At 43.6% G+C, this 17359-nt stretch overlaps 2 protein-coding genes across 2 annotated transcripts in view; both read right to left on the bottom strand.

Annotated features, from left to right (window-relative positions):
• LOC134539061 (zinc transporter ZIP10) overlaps positions 1 to 17359 on the bottom strand; it is a 53263-nt gene that overhangs the window by 26231 nt on the left and 9673 nt on the right. The window lies entirely within an intron of this gene.
• On the bottom strand, positions 1985 to 9924 carry LOC134539060 (cullin-2-like). The gene is made up of 2 exons (XM_063380771.1): positions 9729 to 9924; positions 1985 to 4479 (listed from the first exon to the last, which is right to left on the bottom strand). The coding sequence occupies exon 2, from the start codon at positions 4469 to 4471 to the stop codon at positions 2237 to 2239; it is 2235 nt and encodes a 744-aa protein (XP_063236841.1). The 5' UTR covers positions 4472 to 4479; positions 9729 to 9924; the 3' UTR covers positions 1985 to 2236.

Here is a 17359-nt window from a genome sequence, read left to right as displayed (position 1 = left end):
GGCGTATCCAAGGGGGGGGGGGGGGGGGTTAGGGGTTCAAACACCCCCCCCCCCTTAGCACCAAATCTTTAATTAATTTCTTATTCATCACTGAAACAAATTTCATATTAAAATTAATAAAATTTTTACCATTACAATATTTAAATTTAAGTACCGAAAACTGCTAAAATAGCACTATTTTACACCTTAAAATCCAAATTTTCCCGGGGGAGGACCCCCGGACCACCCACTTTAATATGGGGGGGGGGGGGGGCCATGCTTCTTAACACCCCCCATACACAAAACCTGGCTACGCCACTGCTTACAACCAACACATGTGCAAACTGACATTAATTATTATAGACTTCTTGGAAACACAATTATTCCTGCCATTTCTGTGTATGAGGCATGTCGGGCTAGATGTTGGAGGAAATGCATTTATCGTAGGCCCCTATGACTACAATAATGCTTATAAATAAATATCTCTGTAACTTTATGTATCTAAGTTGCTGTAATTTTCTTATACTGTCTTCACTTTTTTTTTTTAAATTTAAATCCTCGAAGGGAGGGATCCGGACACCCTGGCTACGCGCCTGCTGAAGGCGGGAGGGGGGAAAAGGACCCTTTTTTGAAATTTTAAAGCCCCTTGTTGAGGCAAGCACAAGTAATGCCAAAACTGTGTTTAAATGATATCGTTTTTGAATATATCATACAGTTTTCCATGTACTGCATGCACATAGGCCTAGACCACGTACTGAGATGACTTGTGATTGTCACCCCAATGCGCGAAATCCTTGCGCCTCAAGATTGCCATCCACCAGCGAATCCTACAGATTTAGTGCCCTTGCTCGTCTGCACCGAGATGATATGGGTTCCACTCCTGATAGGATCACACCCACATTCGTTACTAGCGCAACATGACAGACGTTTCCATCAGCTGGCGGGTTTTCTCGGGTTGGTTCCACTACTGCCTCCAATTCATTCCGTTAAAATGTTCCATTTCCATCTCATGGCGTTGATGTCAATAGCTCTAATTTATTCAATCATCATAGTTATAACTACACAAATCATCACAAATGACTATTCTTCATTTTTTTCCACCCTTATAACTGCATTAATTTTATTTTTTCTCTTACCTTGTTTCTAAAAATATTATTTGTGAAATTAGCCTTTAAATTTTTAACACCATGTTCCCAAAAAGTTAAATAATAGCCTTTTAGTATGTATATATTCAAGTATTGAGAAGAAAATATCAAGAATAATTAAGGACTGGCTACCCTTAATTGTAACAAAAATTATAAACAACAAGAATGATATGCCTGATACTTAATAAGAGCATTATTTGCAGTTTTAAATATGTAATCTACATAAATAGAACTTAAATATTTACTCAAGCAATATGATAGAGATTTTTGGAATATATTAATAATTAAATATTTAAAATATTCCTCAAATTAATATTTTACTCTACAAGTACCAACTAATTACTTATAATTTACTTGACAACTAAAGTTACAAGTACTGAATATGGAAAGTCCAATTACAGTGACAACCGAACCACCAAACACAAAACTAGAACAACCATATCAATTACAAACATTTGTACAACACTCGTAACCTTTAAACAACGCAAATACACATAAAAATGTAAAATTGCATTGTCCCCCCAAAAAAAAAAAACTTTTCTTTGAGAACTGGGTGTTGTGTCGTACTGCACGAGGTACTGAGAAACCACTACACATTACAAGTATATATATTCCCGGGTTACAGTATCTGTGACAGCGACAGCAGAACCTAAAGCACCAGCATTGTAATTGTAAAAACGAAGGTAACGAATTCTTATCTGCAAAGTTATTCAGTCACCTCAAAAATTATAAAGGAACTTTCCAAACATTATCATTAAGCTTGTATAAATCCTTCACTTAAAAAAAAAAAATCTAAACTTACCTGAATAACAGTTTTAAGAACTGTTGCACAGTTTATTTTCAAATGCACTCTTTTCTGCTCAGTTTTTTTTTTTTTTTTTTAATTTAAATACAACATACTGAACATATACAAAGCAGCTTTATAAAAAAAATAAGAATATTACAATAAATAAATGCATTCATTTTTTTTAACAGTATATTAAAACATAAAATACAAAAAACCTGATTTTGAATATACATGTCATTTTTTTGAGAACAATTCAAAGTAAGAATCAGAATTCATTGACAGAAGAAAGGTAATTCAGTTGATGGCTGTATTCGGGTCCGAGTAGCTACGCTATGTAGCTGTACTCGTCCGACGAACCCGACGTTCTCTCGATGTACTGCTTCTCGATCAGCGACTCAATGGCCTTCTTGATCATGCAGACGTCGGCCGTGAACTTGTCGCGGCACAAGGCCAGGACGCCCTGCACGAGCGCGTTGTGGTTCAGGACCTTGCGGCTCTTCATGACGCGCACCACGGCCGCCAGCAGGTACAGCTTGCGGTCCTCCTCCACGGACGAGCGGGCCCGCTCCAGCTCCCGGGCGGACTCCCGCGGGCACACCGCCGCGGGCACGCGCAGCCTGGTCCGCTTGCTCGCGTACCGCAGGTTCAGCTGCAGCGCGCTCGGGCTCCCGGGCGCCTCCGCTCGCAGCAGCAGCCTCGAGTCCGCCAGGCTCCCGGCGAGCCTCGCGAACAGGTCTCCGGCCAGCTGCGTGGCTCCCTGCAGCTCCGGGCAGCTCCACGTGTCCTGCTTCTCGAACTGCAGCAGGATCGCCAGCTGGAACATCTGCATGGTGACCACGTACTGCTTGCCCAGGTAGTTCAGCTTCACCTCCGCCTGGCCGTGCTGGTGCAGGAAGGTCAGCTTCCTGCTGCTGAAGCGATTGTGGTAGAACCTGCCGAACGACTGCAGCGCCGTTTCCAGCCGCGAGGGCAAGGACACCGCCGTCAGGGAAACCTGGCTCATGGGCCAGGACGCCGCCTGAAGGACGTGGACGAAGAAACCCATCCCCAACTTGACGTTTTCTTTCCCCGAGTGCTCGGAGAACTCGCGGTTTATGTCCCTCGACAGTTTCACGTCCGTCAGCATCTTGCGCAGTTTGCTGGTGAACTCGTATCCGCAAGCTTGCTTCAGTTTGTCGATCATCGCTTCTTCCGCATCTAGAGACTGACTGAGCTGGTGTATCAAACGCTTGGCCAACATCCGGGAATAACAGTTCTGGAAGACGTCTTTCTCGTCCAAGTACCTGAAAATGATCATGCATTTACCCAGCTTCTCTTCCAGCTCCGCATCCGACAGACCTTTGCAAGATTTCCTTAGAAGCATGTCGCAGTATTTGGTGAGCATCTCTGGCGACTTGCAGTTCTGGTTCGGCACGTGCCGTTTGTTGACGACGAAGTAACATGCTTTATCGAGAGCATCTAGGAGGCACTTGTCATTTGCGAAAAATTCACCGATCACGCCAATGTACTTCTCGTGCAGGCCCAAACAGTCGCAGACAAACTGCACGTGGTCGTTTTCTTCCACTGACGCAGACGCGTGCTCCAGTCCTTTCATCTTCACGTGTTCGAGCAACTTCGATGCCAGCCCCTCAACACCACCATCAACCAGCCTCAGAAGCAAGTACATCGTCCTGAGGTCCCGGAACCTCTCTCGCTGGACCATCGAATGACACTCTTCGAGCAGGAGAGCCAGGTGGTCAGCCACCATGCAACCCACGAACACTGCTTCGACTTTGGGCAGCGAGCTACGGTGCAGGAACCACTCGCAACGCCGACGCTCTTCTTCCAACATCCGCCACACGCTCTCCACGTACTGACTCACATCTGCGTTTTGTAACATGCGCCCCGACTCAAGCTTGAAGCGTTTCCCGCACCTTTCCAGATACGGCCCTTCAAAAACATCCTCATAGAACTTCAAGTTGTCTTTCCTCTTGTACTCTTCCACACAAACAAAAGACTCCACGACTCCTTGGTAAACATGCCTGTTGCTATCGGAAGCGCCGTGAACATTGATGGAAGCGATGCCATCCAGCAAAAGTTCTTTTAACGTGTCTTTCAAAGTGGTGATGACTTCTTTCTTCCATAACACCAGCCCCAGTTCACCAATCTCCATGCACTCTGGATTATATTCTGCTATTTCATCATGTAGGAAATGAACGCGCGAACAACTCTGCGATCGTACGTAATGCAAGTTCAAGTACAAGAACAGACAATGCAGATGTCTCACTCCTAAACTATACTTCAACCAAGTACTATAGTAAATTGTCACCAATTCGTCACGACTACTTTCCATTATTTTTGAAGTAAGCATTTTAACGTGATCGAGAAGGAACGTCTTTGTTTCGTCGTAAAGTCTGTCACCGAACGGTTGTGGATACGCCACACATAAGGCATAAACATCACTGAAATGGTTGTTCCACACCTTTCTGGAAATGTTGCTGAGCGTGAAAAGTTTCTTAAGTGTGCTTTGAAGCTCATTCCACTTTTCATCGAAGTTAACTATTTTTGGAGTCAGAGACATAATGGCCACTGAAACAGAGAGCAAACTGAGTTAAAAGTGTTGTGATTATTTCGTGTAAGGTTTACTTCCTTGAAAGAAATAGATTATAAGGTCCTTGCGTAATGTCTTAGAACATAACTCTAGTTTAGAAGGTACCCAAACTATGTGAAACACAGTAGTGATAACTATTATATCAGACATTTGGTACTAACATAAGTCCCATCGCAACAAACTAAACCAAAAAATATCTTTACTAAATCAAGACAGGAATGAACTTTCCAAGTATTGTATTTAACTTCAGACAATTCTGTGACTGTAAGTTAATTTATTTCAATTAAAGTTTTGTTGTTTTGTTGTTAAACATGATTATCAGATTCATAATGAGTAAAATTATAACATAGTTTGACATTTAATAGGCTTTTCCTTAACACCTCCCTATTATCCAACACTCTACCCGCCCATTTATGTTGGATATGCGAGACTACCATAGGTAGATTTCAAAACAAGACTACATTTACTTCTTCCACCAGAGAAATAACGATATTTCTGTAACAGTAACGATGTTACATTTTTTGTTTATTTTTTTGTTCTCGATTATAGGCTACGGTACATAAATACTTAAAATAATGATTGACAGCTAATATTGCACAATTCAAAGACATCTTGACTGCCCATTCTTTCTATTCTGTCAATGAATATTTCTGATATAATCAATAAATACATGCACAATACATGCTTTTTGGACCAGCATGTTGATGACCATAGCAGTGCCAGATTAGCTATTTTGCTAATTATCTATATAAATAAAAATGTAAATGTTAGTTTGTTCAAAATCTTAAATGTCAAAAAATTATTTCGATTGCTTTGAAATTTTGAGTCAATGTTTCATTTGAATACACGTGTGTTTTTATATATCTATGTTTCACCTGTGACAGGTAAAAAGATAAAAATATATATAGTTAAAAACATAGATTTTAAAATTTTCATTGCTGTAGTGACATATTATATAGAGATATAGATAGAGATGTATATATAGAGGAGAGAAAGTTATAGAGGTAGATATAGATGTTTATATAGGTAGATGTATATATGTAGATAGAGATATATAAATATAGATGTTATATATTGACAGAGATACAGAGGTATCGTGTATATGTAGAGATATAAAGAGAGGTATATATAGAGATAGAGAATTAGAGATAAAGATAGAAGGATGATTTGTATGTGTGTACCTACTTCAAACAAACTACAAAAAAAAATTGCTTGAGGCATTGCAACACATGCAGGGCATTAGGTAGTAAACTAATAAAGTTTCAAATGGACTATAAAAAAATTAATACATATCTCAAACACATTCCTCTATAGAGAAAAATTATAGACATAAGCATTACTGTTTGAAAAAGTCTCATACATGAAATTGCGTCCGTTAAGAAAAACCCCCTATCCACCTGAAAAATTCTAACAAGAGTGACTCGGTTGCCGCTGGATAGCAGAATGAGCCAAATTATAAAGCTGAATAAAAGAGAGCAGTCTGTGTTCATAAATTTAGTGTTCAATTCATCTTTTCATTTCTATTTTATTATGCATGGAAATTGCTGACCAGCTACACTACAGATCCAGTAGCGATTAAAAAAATAGCAGATAAGAAACATTTCATTACTTAATTTTCTGTCATGTCACGTTATTGTATTTATACAGTTAGTCACAAAAATACTTGACGAATGACCACTGACAATGGAAGGAACTATGAATAGTGTGTAAGAAACACCACAGAAAGAATAACTACTGCTACTACTACTGATCATAATAATAAAAACTCAAATTAACAGCTCTGAAAACATAAAACCATGAAGCCCTGAAACATCTTATATGCTCTCCAGTATTATATAATGGTGTATTATATAATTCTCATATTCAATGCAGCAAAAAATATTTTGAATGTTTTCCATTAAATGCAGCTAGCATTTTCGTATAGTTACAAGAATATAAACAAACTCAATAAGATCAACAATGCCATGAGCTTGAAATTGGCCTAGCAGTTTTTTTTGAACAAACCAATGTTTTTTTTTTAAACACCTAATAGTAATGGTAGGTCGAATCAAAAATTTTTCCAGACAAAAGTTTTATATAATACTAGCTGCAGTACCCAGCATTGCCCGGAATGAACACAGGGTGAAGGAGAAATCAGATGTAGACAGTAACTGTCTTCTTAATTTGAACATCAAGTGAGCAATATAATTTCTATCACTGGCATTTTAAAATTGGAGTGATTGTTACTGTGGAATACCATAACTATACAAAGTTCTGGATGTTGATATGATTAACCCATTATTCTTTTGTTTATATGTGAATGACATTTGTGTCAAACACAACTACACTATCTTTGGACGTCTTATATGTCAATTGGAGAAGTAGCGGCATCAATGACAACATTGTTTTCGTTGGAATTGCAACAAAAACCAAGGAGAAAGATAAGAAGTTGCCAAACCTTACACTATGACCATTTGGCGGACATAGAGAAATGTCACACACTTACTGTTTGTATGTCTATGACCTATGATTTTTCTATTATAAAAATTAATTAACCCACGGTGATAGTTGAATGTACAGAAGTTTATGCGCTACAGCACCATCTAGTTAAATTCACACACGACACTTAGAAAAAGGAAAAACTTACTAGTAAGACCTATGCTATGAAGACCAGAGAAATAACCACTTCCTAGTGTAGGCACTCATATGGAAAAAAAAATTATAAATTGTGAAAGTGGTGTTTCCATACACTACTGATGTTCCTTAACCATCCACTAAAATGGGGTTTTGAAATTACAAATGGGATACATAGAAAAACTTGATAGTGGTGTGAGCTATGAAGACCAGAGAACTTATGTGGGGAAAATATTTAAAAAACAGGAAATTTTTTTACACAAATTAATAATAACTTATAAAAAATTATGATAGAAGCAAATCCAATAATACTCAATACAATTTTATGGTTTTTACGTACTAAACTTAAAACATTTGTTGTCATATTCACATCCTTCATATCTACTGAATTTTATAGAATCTACTTGGGAAAAAAAAAAACTTTATTTCGCTAGAATGTAAAATTCCCCAAATTTAAAAATATTTAATTAATGCAGCTGACCAACAAAACAAAACTTCAGCACAATTTGAAACTATTATTAAAATAATTTTTTTTTTGAAAACACTGGATCTGAGCTTTATAGCGGTCACCTCCAAAGGGCATGTTTTTAAATCACACTAGATTCTAAGAAATTTAATAGTTGGGAGGGACGTGACATGGAGACAAATTGTGGGGTGAAACCAATTCAACAGAGGCATGGGAAACAAATTAGGGTGAATAACAGTCTTGACCCCCTGTAACTTACTGACATGAAAATCCCTGTCTTTTTGAAAACAGTTTCGGCTACACTATATTCCTAAGGAGATCTAAAGAACCACAGAATTAAGTTGAAGCGTCAGGTTCACAATATGGTGGTGATAACAATATCCGGAAAATATCACATGGCCAACACTCGGCTACGATATTAAACAATAAAACCAATAAGCCGAATCATAAATTATCATAACCACGATAACAAATATAAATTTAGAATATTTAGCAAGTTTATTACATTCCTGAAATTGTAATGTAGGTATGTAACCTAATGTAAAACCTTCCACTGTCGTAATATTTACCTCAACAATCCCAAAATGATTAATATCAAGGTAACAATTACCTATAAAAAAAGACAATAAATAGGAAATTTTTAACATTGCGGCTTTTCCGTGAATAAAAAGAATAAAATTCTGAAAATGATGTTTTTCAGCACTATCAACCTTTGAAACGTTTGCAAGTTCACTGAGCCGTCGCAGCCATTGTGCTATAGCGTAGCAACTTGGGAAAACTAATATTAACACCAGTCCAAAGTAAGTTCACCGAAGTTCCCCGGTTGCTCGTGAAACTTTGGTAGCACATAATAAGGAATAAAAATGTGCAGAAAAGATGTCACTATGGTTTTTCACAGACTTTAGTGACAACAAAATGAGAGAATTGTCGAGGTACATTAAAAATTCTTTACAATAGAGTGGACAGTTGATTAGGTTGGTTTAGCTACAGTAAAAATTGTGTAAAATAATATGAACCGTTGGTTACATTAACATTACCTACATTATTACATTTACTTAACAGTTACATTAACTACATTACACAAACTACAAATAATGAAGCTATACTAACCTAACAAAACATCTGCTATTTAAAACTTTTTTTTTTAAATGAAGTTAACATAACCTAACCAACTGTCACAATTATTTAAGATATGTTTAATGTAGTGAACCTAACCTAACCGACCACTCTCACAATATCATAAATTTGCAATATTTTAACCAAATTTTAAAATGGTAAACTACTAACTTCTTATGATAGTTATTTTTTTTCTTAGAAAAAAAAATTAGGTATGGCTTTTCAATAAAATTACCATTTTTTAAATCAGCATAAAACTTCTAAGCAAATGCCCTGTAAATGGAATTTAAAATTAAAATCCTTAAAGTACTTTACGTAAACAAGAAAAAAGAGGGGGGAAAAATGAACATGCACAAACGTAGCCTTGGAATGAACTGTTGTGAATCTTAGATTTCCTGCATGGGTCTGTCTGTGTGTGTATTATGTACAAATTGTATAATAATAATAATAATAATAATAATAATAATAATAATAATAATAATGAAAATAGTATTATGTGCTATTGTAGATCACAAGTCAGCACTCTGCAATGCAACTACAGACTGCTAAAAAACACCCCTCTCAAGGATTGGCACTTAGGTTTGAATGGCAGTTGGGACAACTTTTTTCTTTTAATTTTTATTTACCTTCAACTAAGTCACAAAATCCAAATTAAAAATATACACATTTTTACATATGGAGAATCACAGGACGGCAAGGCAATTGTAGAAAACTTGCGACGGCCGCGTCAACGCACAGGTATTGTAATGTAACATACAAACCTAATTAACCAGGGGAATTTAATAACACACTTTTCAGCGTCAAACAATCTTCAGAATTTTATTATTTTCTTTTCGGAAAAGCCGCGACGTAAGAAAATTACCCAAACATTAATTCACAAACATATACTATGAACAATACATTTTCCGGATTTGTTTAATTAACGACCTGCAGCAGTAACCAATATTCAAAAACAGTTTACATTTTTATTTTGTACGATAGAATCCCGGCTTAGATCAATTCAAATTAATACTTTAAGCAAAATCTACTTACATTACATTATTTTTTGTAGCAAAACAATGTATATAATTGCGTTTCACTTTTTTAGTATTTTGCTAAGCGCTGCACCCATCCACCAAATATAACATTATCGTAAACATCACCAAGAAATATAATTTCTCAATAGAAATGGATGGTAAAATCCCGATGCCAAATAATTATTATACACTCACAATCTAGCATAGAGTACATTATAATAATGGAGCCATACCGTGACTATAGAATATTTTTAATACTTTCAGAAATAGGTATAACACGGACAGTTCATCACAGTAGAATTTTTTTGGAGTCAACGAACGCAACAAGACATTTCCCGTTGCCTATGAGATTGTAACCTTAAATTTATTTCATTAACATTATATTAGGTAAAGATAAAATGGTTATCTCCTTGAATTTTTTTTATCTTTTAATGAATCAATAACGAGATTTTATTGTATTTAAGAGTACAATTTACTTTAGAAACATTTAATAATAATCGTTAGTTTAAAAACATACAAGAACAACTGAGACACGTGTACACCAATGGCTAAAAAATTTTACAATTTAGGTTAAGTGTATTTAGTAGGTAATTCCGGCACATTGCACATCAATTTGCTACAAGTATGTAACATTGTTGGGAGTGCTGGGAGCCGACTATAAAATTGCCAGTACTGGAAGCGAGCGTCTGCTACACATGTGACTCGATCACCACGACAATATAAATCAGACTTTTAATATTTTTTATAACACCTTCATGGTAGGATAACGAAACCATCGCACACTACATTCAGTCACATTTATAACACTTGATACCAATCTTCGTACCGCAGCTAAACCCTAAGCCTGTGTTTGGCCTTTCGAACTCACTGGCCGGTTTTGCAATGCTTCAAATGTGTCTTTATTGCGAGAGTCACGAACTCAGCAAGAGTGAAATAATGAGAAAAGGAGTGTGATTTTTTTTTTTTTTTTTTACTTCTCTACTGCTGAAGTGTAAATCAGTTGGTTATCTCCAGCTGCCGAAGCAGGGTGCCTTTTATATAATCGTCGGAACTTCATTAATATACCATCATCGACCCAGTTAGCTTGTCATAGTTGCCATCAGCCCGGGTTTCGGGTGCGATTCCCGCGGCGAGTCTAAGGAGCTGTACGTGAAAATTGTGGTGTTTTCCGGGAGGGCGCCAGGCTAGCTCTGTCGTCTAACCGTGAGTGGGTCAATCGGCCCCAGCGTGTCCCCTAGACTCGGTGGCTTGACTTGGAAAGTAGCGACAGCCGGGTTAATCCCTGCACCGTAGAAAAAAAACCGACCCGGAGTCGCGTGGGGAGTTGCGTTGAAAAAGGTATTTGGTGATGACTATAGTTACCAGTCGTGAGGAATCAAAGACAAAACTTGAAGGCTCCCCACGGTTCACGCACGTCCGCTCCGGGCCGCGAGCTGATCGGAACTGCCTCAGGGGTTCGCTTGCGGAGGGGGGGGGGGGTGGACACTCCCTCCATGCACCAAGGTTACGCTGCTCGTCTTATTTGGGTGGAGACTTGGCGAGGGGTGCGTTCCGCCAGCAGGAGCCAGTACTGCGGGCTGGGGCCGGGCTAGTGGCCTTCGGTCGGTACGACGTTATAGTCTTTTATTTATTAATAAAAAAAACTTTTTGCATTCCTGCAAACTTCCATATCCCCAACCTACACTTCACTTGTAGTCGTTTTAATATAATTTATCCCCACCCATACTGTGTGGTTTTCATTAAGTGCTGGCCTGCATCCATTTGCATCTGCTATGCCATTCCATGTACCTACTTTATGCTATTAATATTGTTTTCTTATGCTATTAATTTAATACAACTTTTCTGGTATAACACAGTTTCATTATATGAAAAAAATAAAAATTTAATTTTATTAATGTTATGCTGGCAATTAAAATAATAAAAAAAAGAGTAAGATTTGCCTTGCACACAAAGGCAACAAAGGCGTTCCAGCGATGAATAAATTTTAATTATTGTCTAAATAAAACCACTATAATTAAAAAAAAAAAACTTGGTAGCTGCTTAATAAGATAACTACAAAAAACATCCCAGAAATCCATTTTTTTAAATATGATCATCAGAGCTAACCATATAGCACACAAATGTTGTATTAACATTGCCTAACCTTTCACTGTAACTGTATAATATTGCTACAACATGCTGCAAGGTTCAAGCAATGTGCACTTATTGTTGCTGGACTAGCTTAATGTCTTAGGACAGTGACTGTCCAGGTGCACATTACAGGTAGCATGTTACTAGAACATTCCAAGCAGTAGCAGAGGTATATTAAATGTACTAAATGACACTAATAATTAATCACATATACATATTTTTAAGTATCGTACATACTGACATAGCACCTCCCAATCCCCAAACCACCAATACCAGACTCCGCTGGCAGAACCTCCCCCCCCCCCCCCCTAGTCATCATCCCGAGTCAAAGACACAACTATGCCGACATGGAAGGGAAGTAACCAGTGTTGTGGTAAGTGGCCAGCCATTGTAATTATTCTTTAATGTATATGTGTGCCTGTTCAATGTGTATCAACCCCTTTAGTGCATGCAAGGGATAGTGCATCATGCATGTATGCTAGCCCCTTAAGTGCACCCTATCTGTGAATGCCAGTGTTTCCCCTTATGGCCTAGGGCTTATCTTAATTCGTAGTTACATTGTTCACACCATCTTAAATATATTTACAGTGGGAAGCGGCTTTGTCTCACTCTCTCCCCCGCCTTTTTTTTTTCCACCAGCCAACACCACCTCGTGGCAGTCTTTAGTCTTCAACAGGCAGTGGTCCTGCAAAAATCCATAACCATAACTGCTCAGTTCAACATCTGCTTTCATTAGGCTAGCTGTGCATCGCTCCAATAAGGTACACTTACGTTTTGTGCATCATTGAATATTTAACTAGAATAGTGTATTTTCAAAACTTTTCTCAGAAGCTCTACCGGTTAGCCGCGTCCCGGCCTCAAGTAATGTTCGTAGTCATCAAGACGTTTTCCAGCTTCGGTCGTACGGGGAGCCCATGTGGGTGATAAGTGCTGTCGCGTACCCGCCTCCGTAGAATGCGTGGAGACGTGGCGGACGTCGCTCGGCCGTTTTCTAGTGTTGCCCGGCGCCAGCTCTCTCGCGTAGAGCAGCCTCCTGCGGGGAGGCAGGGGTGGACCGTCCGGCCCGTGTAGCTGCCGAGGGACGTCGCGCGCTGGAGAAATGTGCGGTGCAGGCTAGTTGTGTTAGTCCACGTGTTTTGGCCCGCGGACACGCCAGATACAAAACAACACTCACGCACACGGTAAAGAAAACGATAAAAAAGAGATTATACACACTATAGAACAAAATCCAAAAGCGATAATAGCGGCGAGTTTATGGAGCGTCTCGCGGCCGCGTCTAGCCTCGAAGGTGGCTCGCACGGGACTGGAGACCAGGACGCCGGCGCACTGCTCTCGCGCGCACGGAGCGGAAGTGACGTCATTCCCAAAGCCGCGGCGCGCTGCGGACAGGGCTGTGATCCGGGCTTTAACCCAGAGGCACGGAGGTACGACGTCAGATGCCCCCCCCTGGATAAGCCCGGGTCAATGCCGTCCGTGCTTCCACCCGAGGCAGCAGGATCGGGACGCCCTCTCCCACGGCGGTCGTTGGAGTTAGGGCCGCCTTTCTCGCCCCGTACTCGCCGGGTTGTCGTACACAAACGCGTCCAGCTCCGAGCCTGTGACATAGTCTGCCAAGTAACGTGGGGCTCGCCGACGTCGCCGGTTGCGTTGGGGGTCGTCTCAGCCGGCTCCTCGACTGTGACTCTGAACTCTGCATCGGCGAGGGAGGCACCATGTCCCCATCCACCTCGGGTGGGGGAGAGTGGCTCATCTGCCTCCTCCTCGTCCGGCTCGGTCACCAGAGGTTGTTCGCCCGCCGCATCGGCGCCCGCCTCGGGCATCCCGGTGACGTCATCGATCTGTGTCCGCGTCGTGCGTCTCCGACGGCGTCGCCTCGGACTTGTGGCCGAGCTTCCTGCTGTTTCCAGGGTCGCTGTTTCGGGGCTGGGGGTGGCATGGAACAGGCCCCGCATGCCTCGGGGTGTGATCGAGTCGTCGGAAGTAGGCGTTTCGTCCACTTCTACCAGGGTGACATCTTCAGAGACCAAATTTTCTCCTGGGACTGATGTTCTCCGTATGGTGTCTCGGTGCACTTTTCGCGCCCGCCGTCCATCAAGGCGGACTAGGTAGGTGCTCCTACTTAGCCGTTTAAGGATCGGGTGTGGTCCCGACCATCTGGGGCTCAACCCGGCACTGTAGTTCTTCGGCGCGCTGGACAGAGGCTGCGTGCGCACGTATACCAGTTCTCCAGGTTGGAGTTCCGGTGGCATTCGGGTCGTCTGCGGTGTTATCTGGCGAGTATAGGCCCTCTGGTGTTCGAGCGCTGTTGTCATTTCTGCCTCTCGCCGTTGACGGCGCTCCTCTGGATCTTCTTCTTCATCGGCTACCCCGTGGGCTGTCCATTCTCCTGGCAAGGGCAAATTGTGGCCTTGGACCATTTCCGCCGGGGTCATTCCTGTGGCTGCATTGGTTCTGCGACGGATACAAAACAGAGCCTCTGCAAGATGGTTGTCCCACTTAGTATGGTCGCTACCCAGCCTTATGCGCATCTGGACTTTCAACTCTTGGTTTCGCCTTTCCGTCGGGTTGGCTCGGGGGTGGTAGGCAGGTGTGGTCCGGTGTTCGACGTGCCACGAGTTGCACATCTCCCGCCACTGCCTCCCGACGAATTGGCTGGCATTGTCTGTCAGCAGATCTCTCGGGTAGCCCCAACGTGGGAAGAATTCCGTTTGCAATATTGTCCCAATGGTGTTGGCCCGTACATTGCTGGTGGGGTAAGCTTCTACCCAACGGGTAAAGAGATCGGTCACTACCACCAGGAATCTCTTGCCCCGGGCTGTGCGGGGATATGGCCCCATGACATCCAGCGCGACGGACTGGAAAGGGGTAGTGGGAATGCGAGGCTGTTGTTGCTCCATTCCGTCGCTCCGCCGCGCTTTCCGCTCTTGACACATCTCACAAGTCCTCACGTACTCCCGCACGTCCCGGACCATGCCGGGCCAGTGGTAGTGCTGACCGACCGCCCGCCGTGTTTGGTCTGCCCCAGGGTGTCCGGCCAGGTCGTGATCATGCATAAAGCGCAACACCGCTTCACGTGCCTCCAGTGGGACATAGGTGCGCCACTCCTGATCGGGTCCCAGTCCTCGTATGTAGAGCACACCGTCCCTCGTAGTCCAGGTCTCACATGGTTCCGCTATTTGCTTCGCGCGTCTGCGCTCAGCATCCTGAGAGGTGCTTTGGGCATCGTGCACCCGACGTTTCAGTTCGACCATGTCCGCAGGAGGCGGGTCGTCGTCTACACCTAGAGCAAGCAGGCGGCAGGTTGGGTCCCTTGGGTGGTGGTGATCCGTCTCACGGCCAGGTGGCAGTATCTCGTCCCAAGATACCTCGTCCTTCAGGCACGATCCCTCCTCAGGGTCCCGTGACAGGGCATCCGGCAGCTCGTTTTCTACTCCTGGAACATGCTCCATAACGAAGTCGAACGACTGTAGAAACAGCGCCCACCTCACGAGTTTGCTTTTCCGCCCCTGGAGGGTCCGCAACCATGTGAGGCATTGGTTGTCCGTGCGCAATACAAATTGCCTACCCTCGAGGTGGGGACGGTATTTCTTCAGTGCCCATACCACAGCCAGGCACTCCTGTTCATTGCTGTGGTAATTCCGTTCCGCGCGGCCGAACTTGGCACTGGCGTAGTCGATTATGCACCTGTCCCCATTTTCGTCTCGTTGATATAGCACCGCGCCCACCCCCTCGGCGCTCGCATCCGTCTGCACGTACAGCGTCCTCTCGGGGTTTATCCGTGACAGAGTGTGGCATCGGAGAAAAGCCGCCTTCAAGCTGTCCAGCGCCTGCTGTGCAGCCGGTGTCCAGTGGTAGCGCTGTCGTGGTGACAAAAGATCTGTCAGAGGGGCAGTGAGCGTGGAGAACTGCGGGATATAGTTCCGCAGCCAGTTGGCGAGGCCCAAGAGCTTCTGCAACTGCTTGCGGGTTCTAGGGGGTTCAGCTTCTGCAATTTTCGCCAGGTGCATCGGGTGCGGACGATTTCCCTCAGCATCCACCACATGCCCCAAAAACTCCACCTCTCTCCGTCCAATGTGACACTTCTGTGTGGCACAGGTCAAGTGGTGCATCTGGAGCCGCTCCAGGACCAGGGACAGCTGCTGCACATGGTCCTCCCAGGTCTTGGAGTACACAATCACGTCGTCGAGGTAGGCTGTCACGAACTGGCCAATGTACCCTTCCAGTACGCGGGCCATCATAGCTTGAAATGTGGCCGGCGCGCACTTGAGCCCGAAGGGCATGGCACAGAACTGAAATCGTCTACCATCGGGCACCGTGAACGCAGTCTTTTCTCTGTCACCTGGGTGTATTGGCACCTGCCAATACCCCGAACGTAAGTCAAGGGTCGTGAACACTCGTGCATTGCCCAGGCCTGCCAAGGCCTCGTCCACACTGATCTGCGGTGGTGGAGAACTAATGGTGACACTATTCAGGGGACGGAAGTCCACACAGAAGCGCATGGTCCCATCCTTCTTGGCAGCAAGGACGATGCGTGAGTTGTATGCGCTGTTGGAGGGTTCAATGACACCATCTCGCAACATTTCGTGCACTTGCTCACGTATCACCCGTTGCTCGCGGAAACCATATCCCCTGGGGGCCTCATACACTGGTTGGTCGTGCATAGTGGGGATTCGGTGTTCTGTCACCGTTGTGCGCCTGAGTGGGTTGGCAGTGGCGAAGATGCTCTGCCTTTCCCTTATGAGCCGCCTGAATGCATCCTGATACTCTGGGGGTACATCATTGTCCACATCTTCTAACTTCGTGGGCTCTCTCGGGGGAGGTGGTGCTCTACCTAGTGCATACACTGCCAGGCGCTCATGTTTGCCAACATTCACTAGCCCAGAGGCCGGCGCTATCACTGTGTCATGCTCTACCAACCAAGGCTGTCCCAGCACTAGGTCCTCCCTTAGTCCCTCTACTACAACTGCTGCCGTCTGGGTAACCAGCTCCCTCACACTCACCGTTATGATGGCGTCCCCGATGGCTGTCCCGACTCCGGTGCTCGTGGCCAGACGCAGTGCACAGCGTCTCGGTGTGACGTCCGCTGGCGGCACCAAGTGTTGGGCCACGAACACGTGGCTCGCACCTGTATCTACGAGAGCAGCCATTGGTCTCCCGTTCAGAGTTACGGGTACCCGCATCAGCCGGTCGTCTGGGGTAGTGAGCTGTCCCAGTGTTATGCGTGTCTCGGCCGTGGCTTCGGGAAGGAGGTTAGGTGGTGTGGGGGGCAGAACTGTTGGTCCTACACCCCCTGCTGCCCGTTTCCCGCCAGTTGTTGTTGTTGTTTTTGTTGTTGTCTTGGGCAGTCCTGGTGCCAATGGAACGTGTCCTGCGGGCATCCAAGGCGACACTGGGGTGGTCGGCCTCCGTCCCGCCGATTCCCCGCGTTCCGCCACTCTGGTGCGGTGGTCTGTCGTCTGCCACTCGGTGGGCCTTCGATTGCCCGTGCTACCATCTGCCGTGGACGTTCGAGCTGCA

The sequence above is a fragment of the Bacillus rossius genome, chromosome 14, assembly GCF_032445375.1.
Source record: "Bacillus rossius redtenbacheri isolate Brsri chromosome 14, Brsri_v3, whole genome shotgun sequence".
NCBI classification, from domain to species: domain Eukaryota; kingdom Metazoa; phylum Arthropoda; class Insecta; order Phasmatodea; family Bacillidae; genus Bacillus; species Bacillus rossius.
This window is presented reverse-complemented; position numbering and strand designations above follow the sequence as displayed.